Here is a 20520-nt window from a genome sequence, read left to right on the forward strand (position 1 = left end):
TAAGAACTTGACACAATTTGAGACATGTGTGTGATGATTTGGCCTTACAGTGAGCACATTGCTAATTGTGTGCTAGCTTGGGACCAACAAATAGACTTTGGACACCAAACACACCTGAAAAGTACATAGTTGAGCCTTTTCATAACCTGATGTTTTAGAATCAAACAATAAAGTAAAAAGCCTGGAGACAAGACAGGCTGTGTGGAGTCAATACAACTTACAATACAAAAAATATCAATTCAATGGGTTATGGTAAAATTATGCTCCCTGTTTAAAGGTACTGAGACATACCTGAGACAGTTTAGTACCTTTATTTCTGAGAGTGTAGGAAATCTGTTTATTCTCAGTTCCATTCTAGTCATTCACTTTTAGTTCCTGATTTCTTTTTGTGCTTTTCAATCTGATCTGTTTTTCTGTTGCTCACACTTCTCATTTTTTGAGCATCATCATTTATGTTAGACCAGAAAGATCTCAAAAGGTGAAAAGTAGTGCCAGACACTCTTCACTTCCTTGTCTCATGGATACTGGGTGTTCCCGGAGGTTTTACTGTAGAGCTCAGCCTATTGACCTCATACATACACGTTATACTCGTTTTGTTTTTGGCATGTACTTTATTTCAATATGACTTTAATGACTCTGTCTAACCCATCATTGATCCTGCTTTAAGCTCATTATTAAGCTGCTTCCAACAGACAGTTTAGACACACACAATGGAAGCCCCAGTAGTTACAGACTGGTTATGGAGCTTCTGCTAAGGAAAGTTCTTCTATGTCCCGTTGCCATTGGTGCCTGTGTTGACTCATGCCAGGGGTGTTTGTTCGTCTCTCTGTGAGGACAAAGGTCTTTGAGGCAGAGAGTGATTCTGAGAGCATGTCAGTGCAGAGGTTGTCCCTCCAGATGATCTTGCTCAGTTTTCTGCCTATTAACCATGCTATTAATTCAGACAGGTCACACAGGCCTAATACACAGATCAGAGGCTTATAAAGCTATATTTGCATAGCTGGTGAGAAACTTGACTACTTCTGATAATGTTTTATACCCTGGCAGGATTTGTCAGTGCTAGGGTTGGGACTGTGTATACAGATTGCCATGGGGAAACAGTCTTTGTGCATCCAAATGAGGAAGTTCCATTAAGAAATAAACGGTTACTGTTTTTCCACGTGCCTTGTTAATGTGAAAATACCACAAGCCAAAAGCCAGGTAGAACAAAGCTTAAGTTCCTTTCTCTTGTTGCTCTATTAGTAACATTATGACCATTCAACATTTAGATACATAAGAAGTGTTATGTATTTTACTCAACTGTGGTGTGATGATGATGATGATGACATGATGATGTGACTAAGTAACTTTTCAGAGCATGACATGACATGAGCAGCACAAACCACACATAATTCATCTTATGTTTCCAGTAAAAATACCAAACATCTTGGAAATACATGGTTTAACCTACAGAACCAGCTTTTGTCATGTGGTAATAAGAAAATCATGTACATTTAAATTAAATATTTCTCACTCTCATTGAGGTAATGCAGATCAATGCTGGAATTATCTATCACTACTATATGTTGTGTTCATAAGTGGAAGAGGAAATATTTTTAAAATTGATGAATTGCATAAGCCTTGTTTTGCAGAAAAAAAAACATGCTTCACATGCTTTTGTCACTTGTTGACATTAGAACAAGCAGCCAGAAGTTAAAAATGTAAATTCAAACCTGTAATATAGGATGTAAATGAGAATGTTGTGTAGCTTTCCACTCTGTAAACAATTTGTTGTTTCACCTTTAAACCTTACAACCTTGTAACTTTAAAGTTTTGAGTTAGGGCTCTGAAGTACTACTGCCGATTGGCTGGTTCTGTCATCTAGAGAAGTTCACAGCTATCCATGGCCAGGAGTCCAAGACAGCATAATTGGTCTCGCTCTCTCTGGGTGGGTGGCGTTGGCCCTTCCTCTCCCCCATTACTCAGCACAATGTTAGCCAAGCAGGTCTCTGCTAGCTGTCTGTTGTCTGTTAGTTAGTGTTCACCTCAAAGCCGGTTGAGCTGACCACTGACATTTCCTTAGCAGCAGCTTGAAAAGAGATGTGGTAATGTTTGTAATGGGAAGAGGTAGAACTGACAATGACTACACTGGAGGGAGGGAGTTAAATTACCTGAAGGTGTTAAGGTCTCCCTGTTACTTACTTTCTTAAGTTAAGGCAGCACATTTTGGTGTGGATAATGAAAGAATTATATAATTAACAGCTGTCATATAGCACACTTTGTCAAAAAAAGAATGTTTTTATTTAAGGTGATATTAATCACAGCACTGATATTTTTTGTATGTGTAAAGCCAACAACAACAGGTATTATGAAAAAGTAGAGAATTCATGAAAGAGGCATTTAATCTGTTTTGGAGCTGATTTGAGAAGAATATAGTACTTGTACATAAAATATATACACTGTACATAAAAATGTATTCTCACTGTGCACTTTGTTTGGTTCACCTACTTTGTGTCTACACTCACTGTCCATTTTATCTGCTGCAGGCTGTCATATAGGGGTACTTTGTAGTACAACAATTACAGACTATAGTCTGTCTGTTTTTGTGCATAATTTGTTTTCCCACCTTTAACCTGTTCATCAGTGGTCAAGACCCTCTCAAGACCACCACAGAGGTCACATTACGAGGGTAGTATATCATTCTTAGTGAGTCTAAATGTGGGTGAATGTTTTTGCATTGAAGTATAGACATGTTAGTGTTCATGTGAAAATTCATATAAAGTAATGCCCTTTCGTCATGAATGTTAATGAGAGTGTTTGGAATGTGTCCTCAGCGGTGTGTTCTACGCCCTGTCTGAATGGAGGCAGGTGTATCAGGCCCAACAGGTGTCACTGCAGTCAAGGCTGGGGCGGCCATGATTGCACCAGGTGAGTCTATACACACCCACACTCTCTATTATTTACAAACATATCTTACATGCACTGTCAATAGTATGTCTGTTCTGTGTAAACTGTACACTCACCCATTGTAAGTACACAAAGACAAGCAAATATTGTCTGTACATTCATCCATTGCAACTCCTGATACCTCAGCCCCTATACGTGAGTTATAATGCATCTCCCACGTAATCAGTTCTGCTGGTAGTCATTTAAGCATGTACTGTTAGAGATCCTCCCTGCTTTCCTTGCGGCCTGTGCAGGTTTGGGACACACAGTTTTAGGCCCTTTTTTTTCAGTAGATGGCCTGGAAGGTTCAACACTGTAGCACAGTTCAGTGCACTCCCTTCTCTAACTTTTTTCAGCAGTTCAGAGTTTGGGAAAAAGCCGATGAGCTGTATCAAGTGTGTTAGATCAAGGAGAACACTTAAAACCATCACTGCACAACAGCCCTCCTGCAGAGTCCAGTTCCAGCTGTATTCTAACACACCTGGTCCCAGTAATTACGGTCATCAGAAACACACCTGATCCAAGTCATCAGCTTCTTCAGAAGCTTAAGCTAGGAGTGTTAGACCAGGCCTGGAACTAACATCTGTTGAGGCATTAGTGGGCAGGAAAAAATACATTTTACCATGCAGGGCTGTAATGGTTCTCCAGGAGAAGCCATCACTGCAACTCTGTCTATTCCATAGGAATAATAAAAATAATAATATTTATACAGTTTTCTGCTTATGTAAGATGTAATCGATCAGCTAAGACATGTTTGCTGACCGAAGTTTGGTTCTTTAGTTTTATACTGGAGCTATTAAGCTAACATTTCTAGAATTTGTCATTCAAATCTTTTCTGTAAATAAATGTCTACAACTTCTCTGAAGTTTCTCTAATGTTGTCTAAAGTGGTTAAATATATACTACTTTAAATCATTTTTAAAAAAAATATTTTAAAAATATGTAAACGAAATTCCCAAGATCAAGAAAAAATAGAAAATAAAAGCTAAAACCACTTGCTATAATTATAAAATTTCAGCATGTTAATTTTTAGTTGTAATAAAAAATACCAAATAATAAACTTTATGTTGGTACAAAAATTTAACTATAATGAATTGGAAAAAGGCTTTAATTATTAGTAGTAGTATTAGTAATAGTAGTAGTAGTGGTAGTGGTGGTGGTACAAAAAGTTTCTTCCTTTCTTTTAGCAGCCACCCAGAGCTTAAGCAGGCATTTAATATGTATGACTCAACTTTTACATGTGGACTTTGATTGGCTCTTGCTTAGGATACCAGTGAAAAGCTGTGATTACTGCCAGAGTGACTTTAGGAATAGCTCTAATTTACTGTTGTGTGATGTAGCCCTTTTTCCGCCACACTGTGTGAATCTGGCCCACTGTGTCCTAAACCAGTTTTATATGCCTGTGTGACCTTGAAGAAGACCTTGATGTGGAGAAAAGTTTTGAAAATGTATTTACAGAAAAGACTTGGGTGACTAATGACATGAAATGTTTGTTAGCAACATCAGTCTTGTAGCTCCTAGATGATGTTCAAACTTTGTTTCTTTAGTTTCGCACTGGGGCTTGCATAGCAGAAAAATAGTGTAAAGCAAAATCTTTCACTTATTTACAATATAATCCTCCAGGTTCCTATGCCAAACTGAAGAGGCACACTTTGAACACCATGTCGTCCCCAATCAACTATATTTGGGGTAAAGAGAAAAGTGCAATATTTGGGATGAAATTCCACAGTATCTGCTCCTCAATTCCGCGTGTGTGAGAGATGCTAACTAGCAGACTCTGTTTTGTCAGTTCAGAACGCGTTCTTCCATTTTCAAAATAAATTTCAGGAAATACTGATCCTGACCAACGTCACCTCCTGTGGTGTAGGGTGGTGTTTATTGGATAATATGTTTCATTAGTCAAGCTTGTTTATGAAAATTGTTTATGTAGATGTGCTGAAACTGGAGAATCTAACACTTGTTATTACTGTCAAAGCAACATGCAGAACAGCAGAAACGCCTTAATTTGGTTCCAAAAGGGGTTACCTCAGCTGAATTTATTGCAGCAAAGAGGACGCTCAAAAGAAAAGACAACTGCCTCCAGTCCACTCCCCTTAAATGTGTTTTCATTTGGGATTAAGTGCCATATTTCATATGGCAGGAGATAAAAAAATTATTTTAAAAAATAGTTTGTTGGCGCAAACAAGGTCAGGCTTCTACTATCATAACTGTGATCATCCCATCAATAACTTTTTTTTTTTTTTTTTAGGAAAAGAAAAGCAGGATATTTTCAATTTTAATATGGCAGTCAACGCAGAGGAAGCTGAAGCATCAGCGCACCATGGTGGATGTAGGAGTCTTCTGTTCGGGCCTGTAAACAGTACTTTCCCCCCTCCAAAAATTTCAAATAAGTGTTTTGTAAATTAAAGCTGTATTTTTTCACATAGAAAATAAAACAGTTAAGTATATGCTGCTGCTATATACATGATCTTGTACGATGTGTAAAAACTTATGATTGTCCAGTGTATATGTGTATAAACTATTCTTTTCACATTTTTATTAAAGCAGAAAATACAACTCTAAGGAAACCACATGTGCTACTCTGTGCCACAACTTAGATTACAGTTGCTTTTCTTTTTGTCCATATTACAACTCTCATAATAGCTCATTCAAACTGCACAGGATTATTCATCACCATTTCATTTTATTTATTGAGTCTGTTATATAAAAAGGTCAACATAAATACATGATTTGCCATTTGTGGTAACCATTAATGTTTTTCTTTTTTAAAAAAAAACAATGACAGTATGTCAGTAAGTGAAGACCTTTGTATGAGGCTAAACTGGAAAAAAGGAGGAATGTGTTGGATAATGAAAAGACTACAATGCAGCTTCCAGGCAGGAGAGAGCTGAGAAATCCTAAGCTATCTGGTGTGAGTGTTTGTGAGTGTTGCTTTATTTAAACTTTGTTATGTTTTGCAGCAGTGTCTCCTCGCTAGCCCCGGAAAATTCATGCACCTGTGAACAGGAAATGTGGTCACGTGATTTGAACAGATGCAATTCAAACAATTTAAACAGTTTACAGTAGAATATTTATTTATAAGCCGCACACTCTTGCTTGTAGGGGTGCACAATCAGATTTAGAATTAGAACTGGATCATTTTTGATTCAAACAAGCAATCTTAAATCTTAAAAAAAAGTTTATTTTTCATTTAGCCAGTATTTGTTGCAATTTTATGCTATAAAAAACATGAGCAGGAATAGGGATAGTGCTGCGTTTGAATGCTGCTGCATAATTATGCTTAAATCATTAGCTGCATTCCAAAACCTAGGCAGCAGATAAAAAATGTGGGCCCTTGGTAGCGCTGGCCTATAAAGGCCCCTCGTTTGTATTACATAGCATACAATGGAAGAGCAAAACATTAATTTGTTTGTAATTGAATACTACAAAATAAAAACTGTTCAACATGCTGAAAGGAGGTACATTTAATACCCTGCATTCAATTACACCATCTTAAACACAATGAACAAACAAAAAGAATGTACTCTACATTTTACTATACATTTTCCAGCTCATGTAGTATTGGGTCTCATCTGCAGGCTACATTTCTCAGGTGTTCTGCTTGTAATAACCTTTGATGACGTAGTAGTCTAGAAATGCAGCCCACCTAGACGGCAGCCTAGCTTTTGAAACACAGCTATTGTGTCAAAAAGCCAGGTGATGTCATATTATTTCACTTCTGATTTTTCTTTTATGAATTTAAAAATGGCAGTTTGGCCTGTTTAAGAACAAATAATGAGTTTTTTTTATTGCTACTGTGGCTAATAAAATGCTTGCACTGGTGTGTTACATATTTTCTTAGCCATTTTTTAAAGGGGGCTAGTAAAAATAATCCATTGCCAATAAAAAAATTAATGATCAGTGCACCTCTACTTACTTGGAATTTTGTGGTCTCACCTAAAGACTGATTATCACAAGAGATGAGGACTCACCTTTACCCCATTCTTATAGAAGTGGAAAGTTGGCATGCATTTGATGCCACAAACACTGGCCACATCCTAGAGGAAGAGAGAGAGGAAGTGGTTATATTAGGTAATCTGAATGTTCTTTCATCACTGGACTAAGTGATAGCAATCTTTAATATCATCCTTTCATTTTGGCATTCTGTGAGATGAGACAGAGGCCTCACAGCTGTGAACGCCACAGGACGCTGGGAGCCGTTTCAATGTAGGAAGAAGATTATGCAAACTTAACAACATAAGAAACCATGTCTGACCATAGGCGCCTCTGCTCATTTACAACTAGACTGTAGTTCAGTCCAATTTATTACTCGCCATTTGTGAGCATAAAATATCTACTTAGGGATTTAAGTATGTGCCAAGCTTAAGATTAGAAATAAAGTAAAACTGATAAAAATGCATGAAGGATGAAGTCTATATGACACCTGTCATAAACTGTTATATTATGCAGTTACAAGAAGTTGAATACATCAAAAAGTATTGAATTTGACAAAATACATAAGGTTTACTTTCCTAGATGTTTCTTGTGTATTATATTTTTTTTCTTTGTAGTAAAGGGAATAAGTAAATTACAGTATATGAATATATGGGTAATCAGCTTATCTCTGAAACAAGGAACAGTGGGAAAAGTGAGCAGGACAGAATGCTGCAGACAGAGAAATCATACAAGCTACCAACTTTGTGTGTCCTGCTGAACGAGTTTCATAAAAGCCTGTCTCAAAAAAGCCCTATCTTCTTACACCAAAAATGCCAGACCTATTTCTGCCATGACTTCTGATTTAAATGTCAGACAGAATAAATGTATTAAAATTCATCTTCTAGCCTGACATTTCAACAAACAGAAAACATTATGAAGTCCATCAAGCAAATCCTGTCTTAAACGCACATACCGCACTGTTAATCTGTATCATATGTAGCCATAACAACCTCCCAGAAACACAATAACCCTGTACACACAATATTCCACAGCCACTGACCAACCCTGATAAAACTGAACAGCAGCCAATATCCTTTGCAAATGCTATCACTGTATCAAATACTGCACTATCAGCAGACACCATAGCAACAATGAGTGTAGGGCAGCTTCTGATACGCTGGTGTTTAGTTCTGTTTGAGTGCAAAGTTATACCTAAGTGCATGCAAATGCATTGCAGATCATATTACAGGTAAAAGGATGATTTTAGTGGCAACCACCCTTGCCTGGACACTCACTAAAGAAAGTCCTCTGGTAGGTGAGATCCTGATTTTTTTTTTGTTTTGTTTTCTTTCAGGGTTCATTGGAAATACAAGTGACAAGTTGATGCACTTACAACCTGTCCTTACAGAAATAAATATACTGTCACTGTTGGGACAAAACCTTGCCAAATAAAGTAAAAGTTTGCAACCTTCAGTGCAAGTTAAAGATATTATAAAGATATAATGGTCATTTTGGACCATTACCATTCGTCAATTTGTTGTGCAATTTTGACACATTATAAATGGGAGCTGGCATGTCATTTACAAATGGCTAGGGGTTAAACTGTGTTTGTGGGGAATTGTGTGAGACATTCAGCCCGTCTGCCTATTTTTGGCAACATTCATCTCATAAAGCAACAATATGAAGATGTTTGAAACTGTTTTTAAGCTGGTATCTGCACACTTACCTGCGCATCATCCACGTCCACCTTTAGAAACACAACATTTTTAAAGTTTGGATCTTCAGAGGTTTTCTGCAGAGAGAGAGAGAGAGAGAGAGGCTTATTAGCAAAGGGAAGCTTCTTCATAGGCACATTACAGAGATGATCAGCCTTTATAATAAATCTGAGTGGATCAGTGCTGAGACAGCCTGAACATTAGAAATGGCTTTTACAGTAAAGAGGAGATCAATAATACATGCTTACCCACTTCCTATTGATTAAGAAAGTAGTGTATGCAGTGCTCGCTCTCTTCTTTCTCTTTCTCTTTCTGTCTCTTCTTCCTCCTTCTCTCACACTCCCTTTTTTTCCTCCCACTTCCGCTATATTTCGTTCTTTAGCTCATACTCTTCTCTCTCTCTCTCTCTCTGTCTCTCTCTCTCTCACTCTAGATTCTTTTGTTTCTTATCCATCCCCCCACTTTTTCTTTACTTTTTATTCATTTCCCTCACTATTTGTCTCTTCTCTTTTTTCTTTTTCTCTCTTATATATTCTCTCCCCCTTCTTTTCCTTTCCTTTTTCTGACTCCCTCTTTTCTTTCTTCCCATTCTCTTTTTCCTCTCTATACTTTTTCTTTCTTTTTATCTTAGTTTCTTTCTTTTTTCCATATTCTTGTATTTCTGTCTTTTCTCTCTTGCTTTCGTCCTTTCTCCCTCACTTTCTACCTCCCTCCCTCTCTCTCCCTCTCTCTCTCACTTTCTTCCTTTCTTTCTCTCTTTCATTCTCTCTCTCTTCCCACCTCCTTTTTCTTTCTTTTTTCTGTCCCCTTCTCTTTCCTTCTTGACATCTTTTTCATCTTTATTCTTTTCTTTCTTTCCATGTTCCTCTCTTCTTTCTTTCCATATTCCATATTTCTCACTCTCTCACATTAGCATTCCTGTAATAGCCTCTCAGGCTGAAGGAGGCTCCCCTGCGGTTGCTACGACAATGAAGCACAAACACAGAGCCACTCCCATTGATTGCGGAAGCGTCTGAGGAAATTTCATTAGAGCCCTGTCAGCTGCAGATGCTACAGAGATAGAGAGAGAGAGAGAGGGAGAGAAGGAGACTGACCGATACAGAGAGTCACTCACTTTAAAGATAGGGCCGATCATTTGGCAGGGGCCGCACCACGTAGCTGTGAAATCCACCACCACCAACTTGTCCCCTGCGTCCTTCAGGGCGCTTTCAAAGGCATCCTGAGGAGAAAGATAAAAAGATTGAAACAGTGAATTAGATTGACTGGAGTGCATAAAGATCACCAAAACATTCCATACAAACAAGCATGGTGAAACAACACTACGGCAAAGTTACAGTCCAGGACCCATGTGTTCACAGTCTACACAGACAGTTAGCCCTGTACTGAGGCTTATCCATGGTAGCCGGAACTTTCCAGTGATTACAATGAGAGTTAATGAAGGCCTCTTCCTTTCAGATATTACTGCACCTCTTACTACAGGATATTATACTGTGGAGTGCAGTCAAAGAGAAACGATGCAACATCTCTGATCAAGATGGCTCGGAAAGCCTGCCCCTCACCTCTTTTTTCTTTATTAGTACTATTGTTAATTTGCAACATTACAATTTGTAACTGCCACTGGGCAGTTTTTATTTTATTTCATGATTCAATGTTAATTTAATAGGAACAGATATATGAGCACAGAAAACGCCAAGTACAAGTCTGATAGCACATATTGTAACATTTAAAGACATATGATCATTTTCAGTGTTTGTCCCAAAAGATGTACATTAATGTTTATATGTGAATGTTTATTTTCTTTGTCCCATCTGTTCTCTGAGCTTGCCTGGGCACAAATCTACCAAAAGTGTTCAAATCAATGGCTACAAAGTGAGCTTATCACTTAATTTACTGTTAAATCTTGTACTTTGGTCATGTTGGACTACTGATATTTAACAAAACAATAAAAAAAAAATAAAAGTATTAAAACTATACCACAAAATGTGTTAAATGTTCATCCAAGACATAACTATATATGATTGGTGGCATTTTTCATTCTTATACTAAATGTAATAGGTGTACATGAACACGTACACAATAAAACATCACTCCCTTAATAAGGAAGTAAGGAAATCTTCATATTTCACATGATTAAGTTGCAAGTCTTCTATGTATTAAGGATTTCTACACTGTAAAACACAGCTAGTATACAGTCTTGCTATACAGACTCTGAGATCTGACTCACCCTTCAACCTTTCAACAGTGAATGCTTAACAGGATAAGTAGCCCAAACTAAAAACCAATATAAATCAGCAAAACATTCCACTACCGACCACGTCCCAGACAGAATAGCCTACACCAAACCCACTGAGCACAAGCACAACAGCAAACTAGCTGGTCTTTAACTGAAGTGTGCTGTAGCTTCTAGAAATCACTCAAAACGAGAGAGAAACTGGTATTTAGCGCTAAGAACGAGAGTGAAACGTCTGAAAACAATAACAGTATGATACTTTCCAAGTTTATTAAAGTTCATAAAGTCATACACACTGCCTACACTGAAAGAGCAGTAGAGTGAAAGAGCACCAGAGAATTATTCAGGCAGACAGAGAAAGAACAGCAGCCTATGAGCTAAACACATTTTGATTTTAATCGCCAGACACTCAAAACCATAACAAAACACAACTAATAATAAACAATAAACGAGTACTGAACTGACAGTAGAAAATAGTCTGAAGCTACTGAGGCTGTTATGCTCCTCTCGGCTAATTTTAATTTCATACAACTGCTGTCAAACAGGCTTTAGAAATAAGTAGTTTAGAAATCATTAGTGGACAATCTTACCTTATCCTTGATTACAGTGATCATCTTGATGTTTTTCTGTCACTTCCAGCCAGTCAGTCCGTTCAGCGCTGAACGCCCTTTAAAAACGCTCATTAGGCCCCGCCCCTGACCAGAATCCATGAATCATCTGCCTCACGCAGTTCTGTCACGGTCTAATTTGTTTACCGCCCGTTTCCTGACGAACCCTGTCTGGGAATGGCTAGTGGTTCAGACACTGGCGCTTGGTCTGGCTAGCAGATCGGTTGCTTTTTAAATATGAATGAAAAGGAATAATAAATATTTATGTAGTATTTTATAACTACTACTTGGAAGACTGTTTGGTAGTTTAGGAAGTGAGAAAAGCTAAACTAAAGCCCACATATACGGGCAGTTACGGCTTAAGGTGTTTAATTTTCTCTCGTGGAGTTTGAAGTTAATTTCTGCATGTTGAACACACAACTGCTGCCATTAAAGCACAAACGTAGGCAGTATTGAATAATATAGGTGGTGGTGCTGGTGGTGGTGGTTGTCTTCGATGATAACACTCATCTTGATTGGACAGTAGAAACGCGCCCGCGCTATGATTGGCTAATAAGTATATTGCCTCTCACGCTGGTATTGGCTAGTATGAACTATTAGCCAATCCCAATAAAGGAGGCGGGGCCTGACGGAATACGGGTGGGAAGTGAAAGCCCTGCAGGAATTGCTGAAGAGAAACGGTTGGCGTTGAGAACGAGATAAACACGAGTGTGGTGTGACCGACTCGAGGAAAACGATGCCCACATTTAACGTACAGAATTGATCATCTCCACCCAGTGTAGCCTACAGTAAGTGAGTCACACTCATTTTGGCTTTAAGGAAGGTCGGAAGTCAGATCGAAACTTCTCAGTCCTCCCCGTCAGGGTGACTAAGCATTTCTGCGGATTCCTGGTCTGCTTTACATAGGATGACGTCAGCGGCTCTATCTTAAAGAAGCGAGAGGTAAAAAACAACAAAAAACAATTTGGTGGTTATTTTACTGCGTAATTAAATATGCTTAATGTTTCACTCGGCGTCCATTAAATCATTGATCATTGCTCTGTTACGTGAACATTGATGACCTTATTTTAAGATTGTTTTTTTTTTTTTTTTTTTTTTGTGATAGGTAACAGATTCGACAGTAGGTTGTGGACTGAAGTTAACACTTTCCATGCTCAAAAACTGGCCTACTGAAATTAACATCAATTTCCAAAAATAGTTCAGACACATAAAGGCCGTCTCTTCCTCCCTGTCTGATAAATCCACTGCAGCACTTCAAAGCTCTTTACTCAGGACAGTCTGATCAGAAATTGTAGGACATCAGACAAAAACAGGCAAAATTTCATACCTCATAGAGTTTACTTGCACATAAAAGTGTAAACAGGAAGCAGGAACACAGACATGTGCTACATGTGACTGGCCTATGCACAAAAAGTCATATCACACTTTAACAACAGCTTTCCCCAGGTCTGTCCCTTTCAGCATCCGGATGAAGGCGCCCGGCGTGTGCTCAAAGCCCTCAGTGATTTTTTCCTTCGCCTTCAGCTTCCCCTGCAGAGTAGACATGCCATGACACAAAACCTCCATCAGAAAATGACTAGAAAACTCCCTCAACAAATGGCTACATTTTCTGTTTATGACTTTGAATTATGGCCTGTGTATTTAAATAATGATATAATTAATTAATCAGTCAGGGTTGATTACCATGGACTATCATTTGGAAGTATTTGCCTAAACTAGAAAAGCTGGGAAATTAATTAGCTTGAAATACAACTTTAATAGAAAGCAATAGGCAAGTGTTGAAGGGACATAATCAAACACATTTAAGATTTAAAGACTATTGTTGTGCAGTACTCCAGGATTCTTGCAGTTGCTCTATGTTGTTTTACTCGCCTGAGCTCATAAAGTCGTAGTAGTAAATCTCCAGATCAGACACAAAGCTTCTCAATCCTCATGAAGGCCTGAATTATTTTCATAACACTGGACTGCTGGGGGCACGGTGGCGTGGTGGGTAGCGCTGTCGCCTCACAGCGAGGGGGGCCTGGGTTCGATTCCCCGGCCGGGCGGCCAGGGTCCTCTCTGTGTGGAGTTTGCATGTTCTCCCCGTGTCTGCGTGGGTTTCCTCCGGGTTCTCCGGTTTCCTCCCACAGTCCAAAGACATGCAGTCAGGCCAATTGGACATGCTAAATTGCCCCTAGGTGTGAGTGTGTGAGTGAATGTCTGTGTCTGTTTGTCTGCCCTGTGATGGACTGGCGACCTGTCCAGGGTGTATCCTGCCTTCCGCCCGAAGACTGCTGGGATAGGCTCCAGCACCCCCCCGCGACACTGACGGAGAAGCGGCTTAGAAAATGGATGGATGGATGGATGGACTGCTGGGATATGCTCCAGCAGCCCCCGCGACCCTGACAGAGAAGCTGGATGGATGGGTTACTGCATCACCTAGTGGTTAGAGTCTGTACTGCACTTTCAAAACCAGTTCTGGAGGAATACTTCAGAATTTTTCCACCTAATCCCAACTGTGGCATACACTCGATTACCAAACACAATCATTTTGGGACATTTTGAGACTGAGAAAAGAACCAAATACCTGTTAACGCTAAACATGCTTCTAATAATAGAAGCCGTTAAATTCATTAAAGTAAATAAAACATGTTATGAGAGATTACTGTAGTAGGATACTCCAAGATTCTTGCAGCTGGTCTGTTGTTTTATTTGCCTGTATTGATTTCCCGTAGGAGATTAGGGGAAGAGCAGGGCACACCCTAACGTGTTGGTGTTTTTTCTAATTCATTTTAAAAATGAGATTAATCAATTTTATACAAACGACCTACACATCTCTGCTATAAATGAAACTGTCACCTTTTTTCTGGCGTCTTCATTTTAATAATTCAATTAAAAGCAGAGTGAGTGCAGATGTAGATATTCTATGGTTGGGTTTAATTGTATCAGTTGCTAAAAATCTGTTAAATAAATGCAAACGCAATTAATTCAATACAACTCTATGTTGTTTAAACCAGACAAACTTTCCGACCTGAATACACCAGAATTTTATGATAAGTGAAAAGAGGCTATTTAGTTAAAAAGTGGCTGGCAAAGTTTTTCAGCTACAATATAGAACAGCTGATATGAGCAAGATAAAACAGAAATATATTTTAATTACATATATTTATAGTAAACCAATCCTACAGTAATATGGTGTAGTATTCAAACATTTGAATTTACATGGGAGGATATGGACTTTTCTCACTGTTTTCCTTGGGTGACTCACTCAACAACACCAAACAACTAACCTCACCATGTGGAGGCTGTACTCTAGTCTGTCTGGCTCTCATTTTGAGTAGTTTTTATGTATCATACCGTGCTGCTTTACAGCCACCAGGAGAGATTAAAATAATATAGATGTGTGAATTCTTTGACTTAAGCACATAATTAAAAATGTTTATGATCAAAAAGTTACTTTTATGGTGCAAATAAACTTTTTAAAAGTTTAATAGCTTATATAATTTGCAGATGATATTGCTATGAGAATACAAGACTACATGTTACATTTTACCCTACCTTGGTCTGTGCCCCACTCTCTCCTATTCAGCAAGTAGTTCCTGTAGACTTTGTATATTTTACCTGAATTAATGCACCTGGTTAGACTCATCGGCCAATTACAAGGCACTTTGTGAGGTGAAATAGATAGATAGATGCTCTGATGTTCATTTGGTCTACTTGCCTCCTTCATCCATGTGACCAGTCTTCTGATAGATGCCTCATCTTTGTCAGGCCACTGATTGGCCTGGAAGCCCTCGATTCTTAGACAGCGAGTTATAATGGTCATGTGGGGGTAAGGACCTACAGTGAACACATAAAGCATTTTGATACATTGAAAACATCCATCAATATTTTTAGCAAGATTTTAGGAATTAAGATTCAAAGCCTGAAGTCTTGTTATGATATTGTGATACTACACCACCTAGTGGTTAAGGTGTATTAACCAAGCTGTCGCTCTATCACTACTCATATTAAATCTCTGTCTCCTTACTAGAAAAAGAACAGAAAAACAATTAATACACTTACAGTATAAATTAATGGCCAGGAGGCTAATAGTTTTTCTGTTCTTTTCTAAACAGAGGGAGTTTTTGGTCTGATATGACTGACAGATTCAGCAGATACAGATTAATAAGATAGCTGGAGAATTCCTTTAGTAATGGCCCTAATATAATTGACCGAGGTCTTCATTGCAGAGAAATCCTATATGAACCTGTTAGCCAGTTATCTATTCTAGATACAGTATCCAAGTGATATTAGTTGGTAATGGAAGCATCATTGTGACCCAGCAGATGATGACCTACATGTCTGGGGTGTGGTGGCATTGTACAGTGAAATTGCACCACACACAGCAATCCGTCCCCCAGGTCTCATCTGATTCAGCGCTGCAGTAAAGAAAGGCCCTCCAACCTGCAAATAATGAATGCCAAAACCACAAAGCATCAATTGTAAAGGCTGTAGTGACTGCTGGGCCCCTAACGTCTCAAGTTTACACCATGACTCATGACTTCATGACCCAGTAGCTACGATTTCTTAACCCAAGCTACAACTAATTTTAGTATGATAAAGCGAAATGCAACAGAACTGTCATATATTTATCACACAATCATATTTGGATTTTGTATGTATTTTTTTAACAGTAGTCCCACAAAAATGCTACATTTATTATGCTAAATGGTCAGGTCTATTTGAAAAAAATTCTTTCAGATTTGTGCTCAGGCAAACGTGTCAACCAAAGGAAATGTAAACTTTCAGATAGAAGCATAAAAGAGTGAATACACTTCACCTATTAGCCTATCTCACAACACCAACTTAGTTGAGACTTATTATTGAGGCAATAATGAGTGAACAAGTACATTATATTCTCATTGTGTTTATTTTATTGAAGGTCATTTTCATATTGGGGCCATAAGAGCCTTGTTACAGAACCATACCTATTATAAAGTCTAATTTAAAAACATGCTATATTAGCTGACATAACATTTCCTCATCTAAACCTACCCATCAGTCCACTTACATTCTCAAAGTAGCAGTCGTATCCCTCAGGTGAGGCCTTCTTCAGTGCTTCATCCAGAGATGGTATAGTCTTATAGTTGAAAGCATGGTCGAAGCCCAGCTCCTTCAGATAGGCCACTTTATCATCACTCCCAGCTGATCCCACCACCTTACAGCCTTTAATCTTACAGATCTGTCCCACCATAGTGCCCACCGCACCTGCAGCCGCACTCACCAGCACAATCTCACCTGGCTTCACCTGCATCACCTCCTCCAGACCATACAGAGCAGTCAAACTAACACAACACAAAAAAAAGGAGACACAGTCAATGATCAGACATTTTAGCTCATCTGGAAGAGTGAAAATACACAGCTTTAGTTCACCTTAACTTGTCACATAACTATTATTTGTTATATACAGTATGTACAATAATGAATCAAATATGATCAACTAGACACTAAACAACTTTTTATGCAGTGTAAAAGTATTTGGACATTTATGCCATGCTTTAAAATGTTTTAATCCATTAACATAAGCTGTCCAATGCCAGTGTAATAAAAACACCCACACTTTGATTTTTCCACATCTTTTTGCGTTAAAGTGGTTTTCAGTAAAATAATTACCACTTTGTTGAACATCTTATGCCGCGACCCTGACGGAGAAGCGGATTAGAAAATGGATGGATGGATGGATGAACATCTTATGATGCAACTTAAATAACACAATCAAAGTGAAATAGTTGAACAATTAAACTGTTAAGTGTCCACATACTTCTGTATCTGCAACTCAGTTGATTTTATATAATTGAAAATTCAGCTTCCAAACTTTTAAATGAAAAAAAGAGACTACATTACCCAGGCATCCCTAGTGCACTAACAGCCAAGGAAAGAGGAATCTCTTTGGGCCAATCAGGAAGGACTTGGGCCATGTCTTGGCTAAATTTGGCTTTTCCATTGGTCACTGTGTGTGTCCTCCAGCCACAAGGAGCAGTTACATAACAGCCCACAGGAAATGCTGGGTTCTTACTTTGAAGCACCCTGAAACCAAAAAACAGTGTCAGGCCAAATTGTATTTGGTTGTCTTGAAGAAGAAAAGACAATGAAGGAAGGAAAGGGAAGGAAGATAAAGTCACTGAGATAAAGTTAAAAGTCTTATATTGTGGAAAGTTGAATTTTCTTCTCTTTTTGAAATAGAAGTTGAACATTGCCAATGTTGTAAAACAGTTCATATGTAACAAAAACAGCCTATTTTATTCTGAGGAATAATAATAATTATATATATATATATATATATATATATATATATATATATATATATACATACACTATATTGCCAGAAGTATTCGCTCGCCTGCCTTCACATGCATATTAACTTGAGTGACATCCCATTCTTAATCCATAGGGTTTAATATGATGTCGGCCCACCCTTTGCAGCTATAACAACTTCCACATTTCTGGGAAGGCTTTCCACAAGGGTTAGTGGGAGTGGGAATGTGTTTATGGGAATTTTTGACCATTCTTCCAGAAACACGTTTGTAAAATCAGACACCGACGTTGGACGAGAAGGACTGGCTCGCAGTCTCTGCTCTAACTCATCCCAAAGGTGTTCTATCAGGTTGAGGTCAGGACTCTGTGCAGGCCAGTCAAGTTCTTCCACACCAAACTCACTCATCCATGTCTTTAAGGACCTTGCTTTGTGCACTGGTGTGCAGTCATGTTAGAACAGAAAAGAGGTACCTTCAAACTTCCCACAAAGTTGGGAGGATGAAATTGTCCAAAATCTCTTGGTCATTAAGATTTCCTTTCACTGGACCCAAGGGGAAGAGATCAACTCCTGAAAAACATCCCCACACCATAATCCTCCCTCCACCAAACTTTCTACTTGGCACAATGCAGTCAGACAAGTACCGTTCTCCTGGCAACTGCCAAACTCAGACTCATCCATCAGATTGCCAGACGGAGAAGCGTGATTCGTCACTCCAGAGAACACGTCTCCACTGCTCTAGAGTCCAGTGGCTGCACTTTACACCACTGCATTCAACACTTTGCATTGTGCTTGGTCATGTAAGGCTTGGATGCAGCTGCTCAGCCATGGAAAGCCATTCCATGAAGCTCTCTATGCTGTTCTTGAGCTAATCTGAAGGCCACATGAAGTTTGGAGGTCTGTAGCTATTGACTCTTCAGAAAGTTGGTGACCTCTGCGCACTATGCGCCTCAGCATCTGCTGACCCTGCTCTGTCATTTTACGTGGTCTACCACTTTGTGGCTGAGTTGCTGTCGTTCCCAATCGCTTCCACTTATTATAATACCACTGACAGTTGGCTGTGGAATATTTAGCAGCAAGGAAATTTCCAGACTGGACTTGTTGGACAGGTGGCATCCTATTACGGTACCACACTGGAATTCACTGAGCTCCTGAGAGTGAGCCATTCTTTCATTAATGTTTGTAGAAGTCTGCAGGCCTAGGTGCTTGGTTTTATACACCTGTGGCCATGGAGGTGATTGGAACAGCTGAATTCAATGATTTGGATGGGTGAGTGAATATTTTTGGCAATATAGTGTGTATGTATAATGTGTATATACATATAAAATAATAATAATACAACAAACAGTTATGTGTAACAGAGATCAGTTTCTCTTACTTCGCCACCTGACCTCCAAACAGTACATCCCCTTCTTTCATAATCAACTGACTCATGGCTCTGCAGAGAAACACCAGAGAGAGCAACACTCAGATTTGTGTTGTGCAAAACAATACAAATAGTTTGGACTACCAGAGGGCTTTCTTTAAAAGAGTGTCAAAGCCTTAAACAAACTCCAGGCACTGTTTCATGTACCAACCTATCCTATAACATTTTTTCCTATGGTATAAGTATGCTTTGCATGCTTGCAGACCTTTACTGAGATTCAATGGCTCATACAGCTTTTTGAAATATGTGGACAGAGTGCAGAATATACATATTGTACAGATAGTTGTGAAAGTACAATCTTCAAGTTACTATTGATTGAACAGGTTATAGTATATTTTAAGTGTATTTTATAGTATATTTAAGTTTATAGTACTATATATTCTAGGTATGTTGAATTTGTAGCTTAAAAGTGCAAATTATTAAAGACATTCTACAGTCACTGCCATAACTGTCCACACCCCTAACTGACAAAATTACGCAATACATCCTGGCTATGATCAAGCAATAAATAAATAGTACATAGATAAATACAATAACACTGTAACTGAGAACAGAACATTGTAAATGACTGCTACAGTACCTTATATATGGATCAAGACTGAGGAAGATGGCCTCTAGTAAAACCTCTGAAACGTTTAAAACACTGATCAGTGAGTCTGATAGAAAACATTACACAACACAGAACCCTGAAATTAGATGGCTACCTCCATCCTTGACCTCAGGTAGGGTCTCCTCTTTCATCTCAAAGTCGCTCTCCTTTGGAAAGCCATCGAAATGCTTCCGCAGGACCCAGACCTTTGCTTTAACCATGTTTCTGCAGCAGTGAAAAGTTTTCCAGTGGAGTGTCCCAAATCTCACTCCTGTCCAAATAACACCAAGGCTCTGCTTTTTATCCTAACACCCCACCCACTAACTGTAGATGTTTGCACAAAGAACCACGTAGAAAGTTCAAGAGGCAACTGACTAACGACGATGTATAATAACTAAGTCATTAGAAAGATATGAAAGATGTGGAATCTCGGTACAATCTCAGCGCTAGTCGTAACTTTTTTTTTGTTAAAATATCAGCATTAGGCTACACTGCATGGTGCTGAAACGTCTTGGCAGCATTAGCACTGAGACTATTGTGAGTAAATTATATCTTATCCAAGCAGATTAGAGGTAATAGCAGGATCCTGTTTGGCATATATGCCTTTTGCAACTCTCTACTGAAGTACGATGTATAGAATTCAGGTACAAAATACATGTAGATTATACTGTAGGCTTAAATATTCAGCTATACTTATCAAAAAATAACAATGTAAATAATACATTCATTTCTTTAGAAAAAGTACATTTCACATGGCATTAAGTGTGTGAGTAGGCTCAATATCCCATCAGAGCAATGCATTTATTTATCTCTCTCACACTTTTAAAATTACAGTTGAG

The 20520-nt window shown here is 38.6% G+C and overlaps 3 protein-coding genes and 1 long non-coding RNA gene across 7 annotated transcripts in view; 2 read left to right on the forward strand and 2 right to left on the reverse strand.

Annotated features, from left to right (window-relative positions):
* The window catches only part of svep1 (sushi, von Willebrand factor type A, EGF and pentraxin domain containing 1), a 135115-nt gene extending 129375 nt beyond the window's left edge, over nt 1-5740 (forward strand). For both annotated transcript variants that reach the window (XM_017718757.2, XM_017718758.2), the window contains 2 exons: nt 2814-2907; nt 5173-5740. In XM_017718757.2, coding sequence (XP_017574246.1) covers nt 2814-2907; nt 5173-5203 — 125 coding nt within the window. In that variant the 3' untranslated portion in view covers nt 5204-5740. The remainder of the gene's footprint in view (nt 1-2813; nt 2908-5172) is intronic.
* txn (thioredoxin) lies at nt 5588-11510 on the reverse strand. The gene is made up of 5 exons (XM_017718760.2): nt 11375-11510; nt 9669-9773; nt 8566-8631; nt 6896-6961; nt 5588-5920 (listed from the first exon to the last, which is right to left on the reverse strand). Exons 1-5 carry the CDS (start codon nt 11396-11398, stop codon nt 5858-5860), a joined length of 324 nt encoding a protein of 107 aa, XP_017574249.1. The 5' UTR covers nt 11399-11510; the 3' UTR covers nt 5588-5857.
* Nucleotides 11511-12059: 549 nt separating this feature from the next.
* On the forward strand, nt 12060-13277 carry LOC119265259. Its single transcript, XR_005131532.1, has 2 exons — nt 12060-12334; nt 12498-13277. It is a non-coding gene; the product is annotated as an uncharacterized LOC119265259 (long non-coding RNA).
* Nucleotides 12712-19966, reverse strand: LOC108440055 (prostaglandin reductase 1-like). Of its 3 annotated transcripts, XM_017718763.2 has the most exons (8): nt 19797-19965; nt 19673-19718; nt 19045-19104; nt 17258-17440; nt 16425-16698; nt 15712-15817; nt 15093-15211; nt 12712-12922 (listed from the first exon to the last, which is right to left on the reverse strand). In XM_017718763.2, exons 1-8 carry the CDS (start codon nt 19900-19902, stop codon nt 12812-12814), a joined length of 1005 nt encoding a protein of 334 aa, XP_017574252.1. In that variant the 5' UTR covers nt 19903-19965; the 3' UTR covers nt 12712-12811. The 3 variants fall into 3 exon arrangements, with proteins under 3 accessions (XP_017574252.1, XP_017574251.1, XP_017574253.1); XM_017718762.2 differs by lacking the exon at nt 12712-12922 and having other exon boundaries at nt 13661-15211; nt 19797-19966; XM_017718764.2 differs by lacking the exons at nt 12712-12922; nt 19673-19718 and having other exon boundaries at nt 13661-15211; nt 19797-19922.
* Nucleotides 19967-20520: the final 554 nt, after the last annotated feature.

This window comes from Pygocentrus nattereri, chromosome 2, assembly GCF_015220715.1.
Source record: "Pygocentrus nattereri isolate fPygNat1 chromosome 2, fPygNat1.pri, whole genome shotgun sequence".
NCBI classification, from domain to species: Eukaryota; Metazoa; Chordata; class Actinopteri; order Characiformes; family Serrasalmidae; genus Pygocentrus; species Pygocentrus nattereri.

Excerpts from the sequence above, each read along its gene's own strand:
- txn (XM_017718760.2), bottom strand. The coding sequence starts at position 11,398 with ATGATCACTGTAATCAAGGATAAG. Across the intron at positions 6,962-8,565 it reads TGGACGTGGATGATGCGCAG|GATGTGGCCAGTGTTTGTGG; the intron begins GTAAGTGTGCAG and ends CTCTTCCTCTAG. Across the intron at positions 5,921-6,895 it reads TCTATAAGAATGGGGTAAAG|GTGCATGAATTTTCCGGGGC; the intron begins GTGAGTCCTCAT and ends TCCTGTTCACAG.
- LOC108440055 (XM_017718762.2), bottom strand. The coding sequence starts at position 19,902 with ATGGTTAAAGCAAAGGTCTGGGTCCTGCGGAAGCATTTCGATGGCTTT. Across the intron at positions 17,441-19,044 it reads TTTGGAGGTCAGGTGGCGAA|GGTGCTTCAAAGTAAGAACC; the intron begins GTAAGAGAAACT and ends TTTTGGTTTCAG. Across the intron at positions 16,699-17,257 it reads AGTGCACTAGGGATGCCTGG|TTTGACTGCTCTGTATGGTC; the intron begins GTAATGTAGTCT and ends GTGTTGTGTTAG.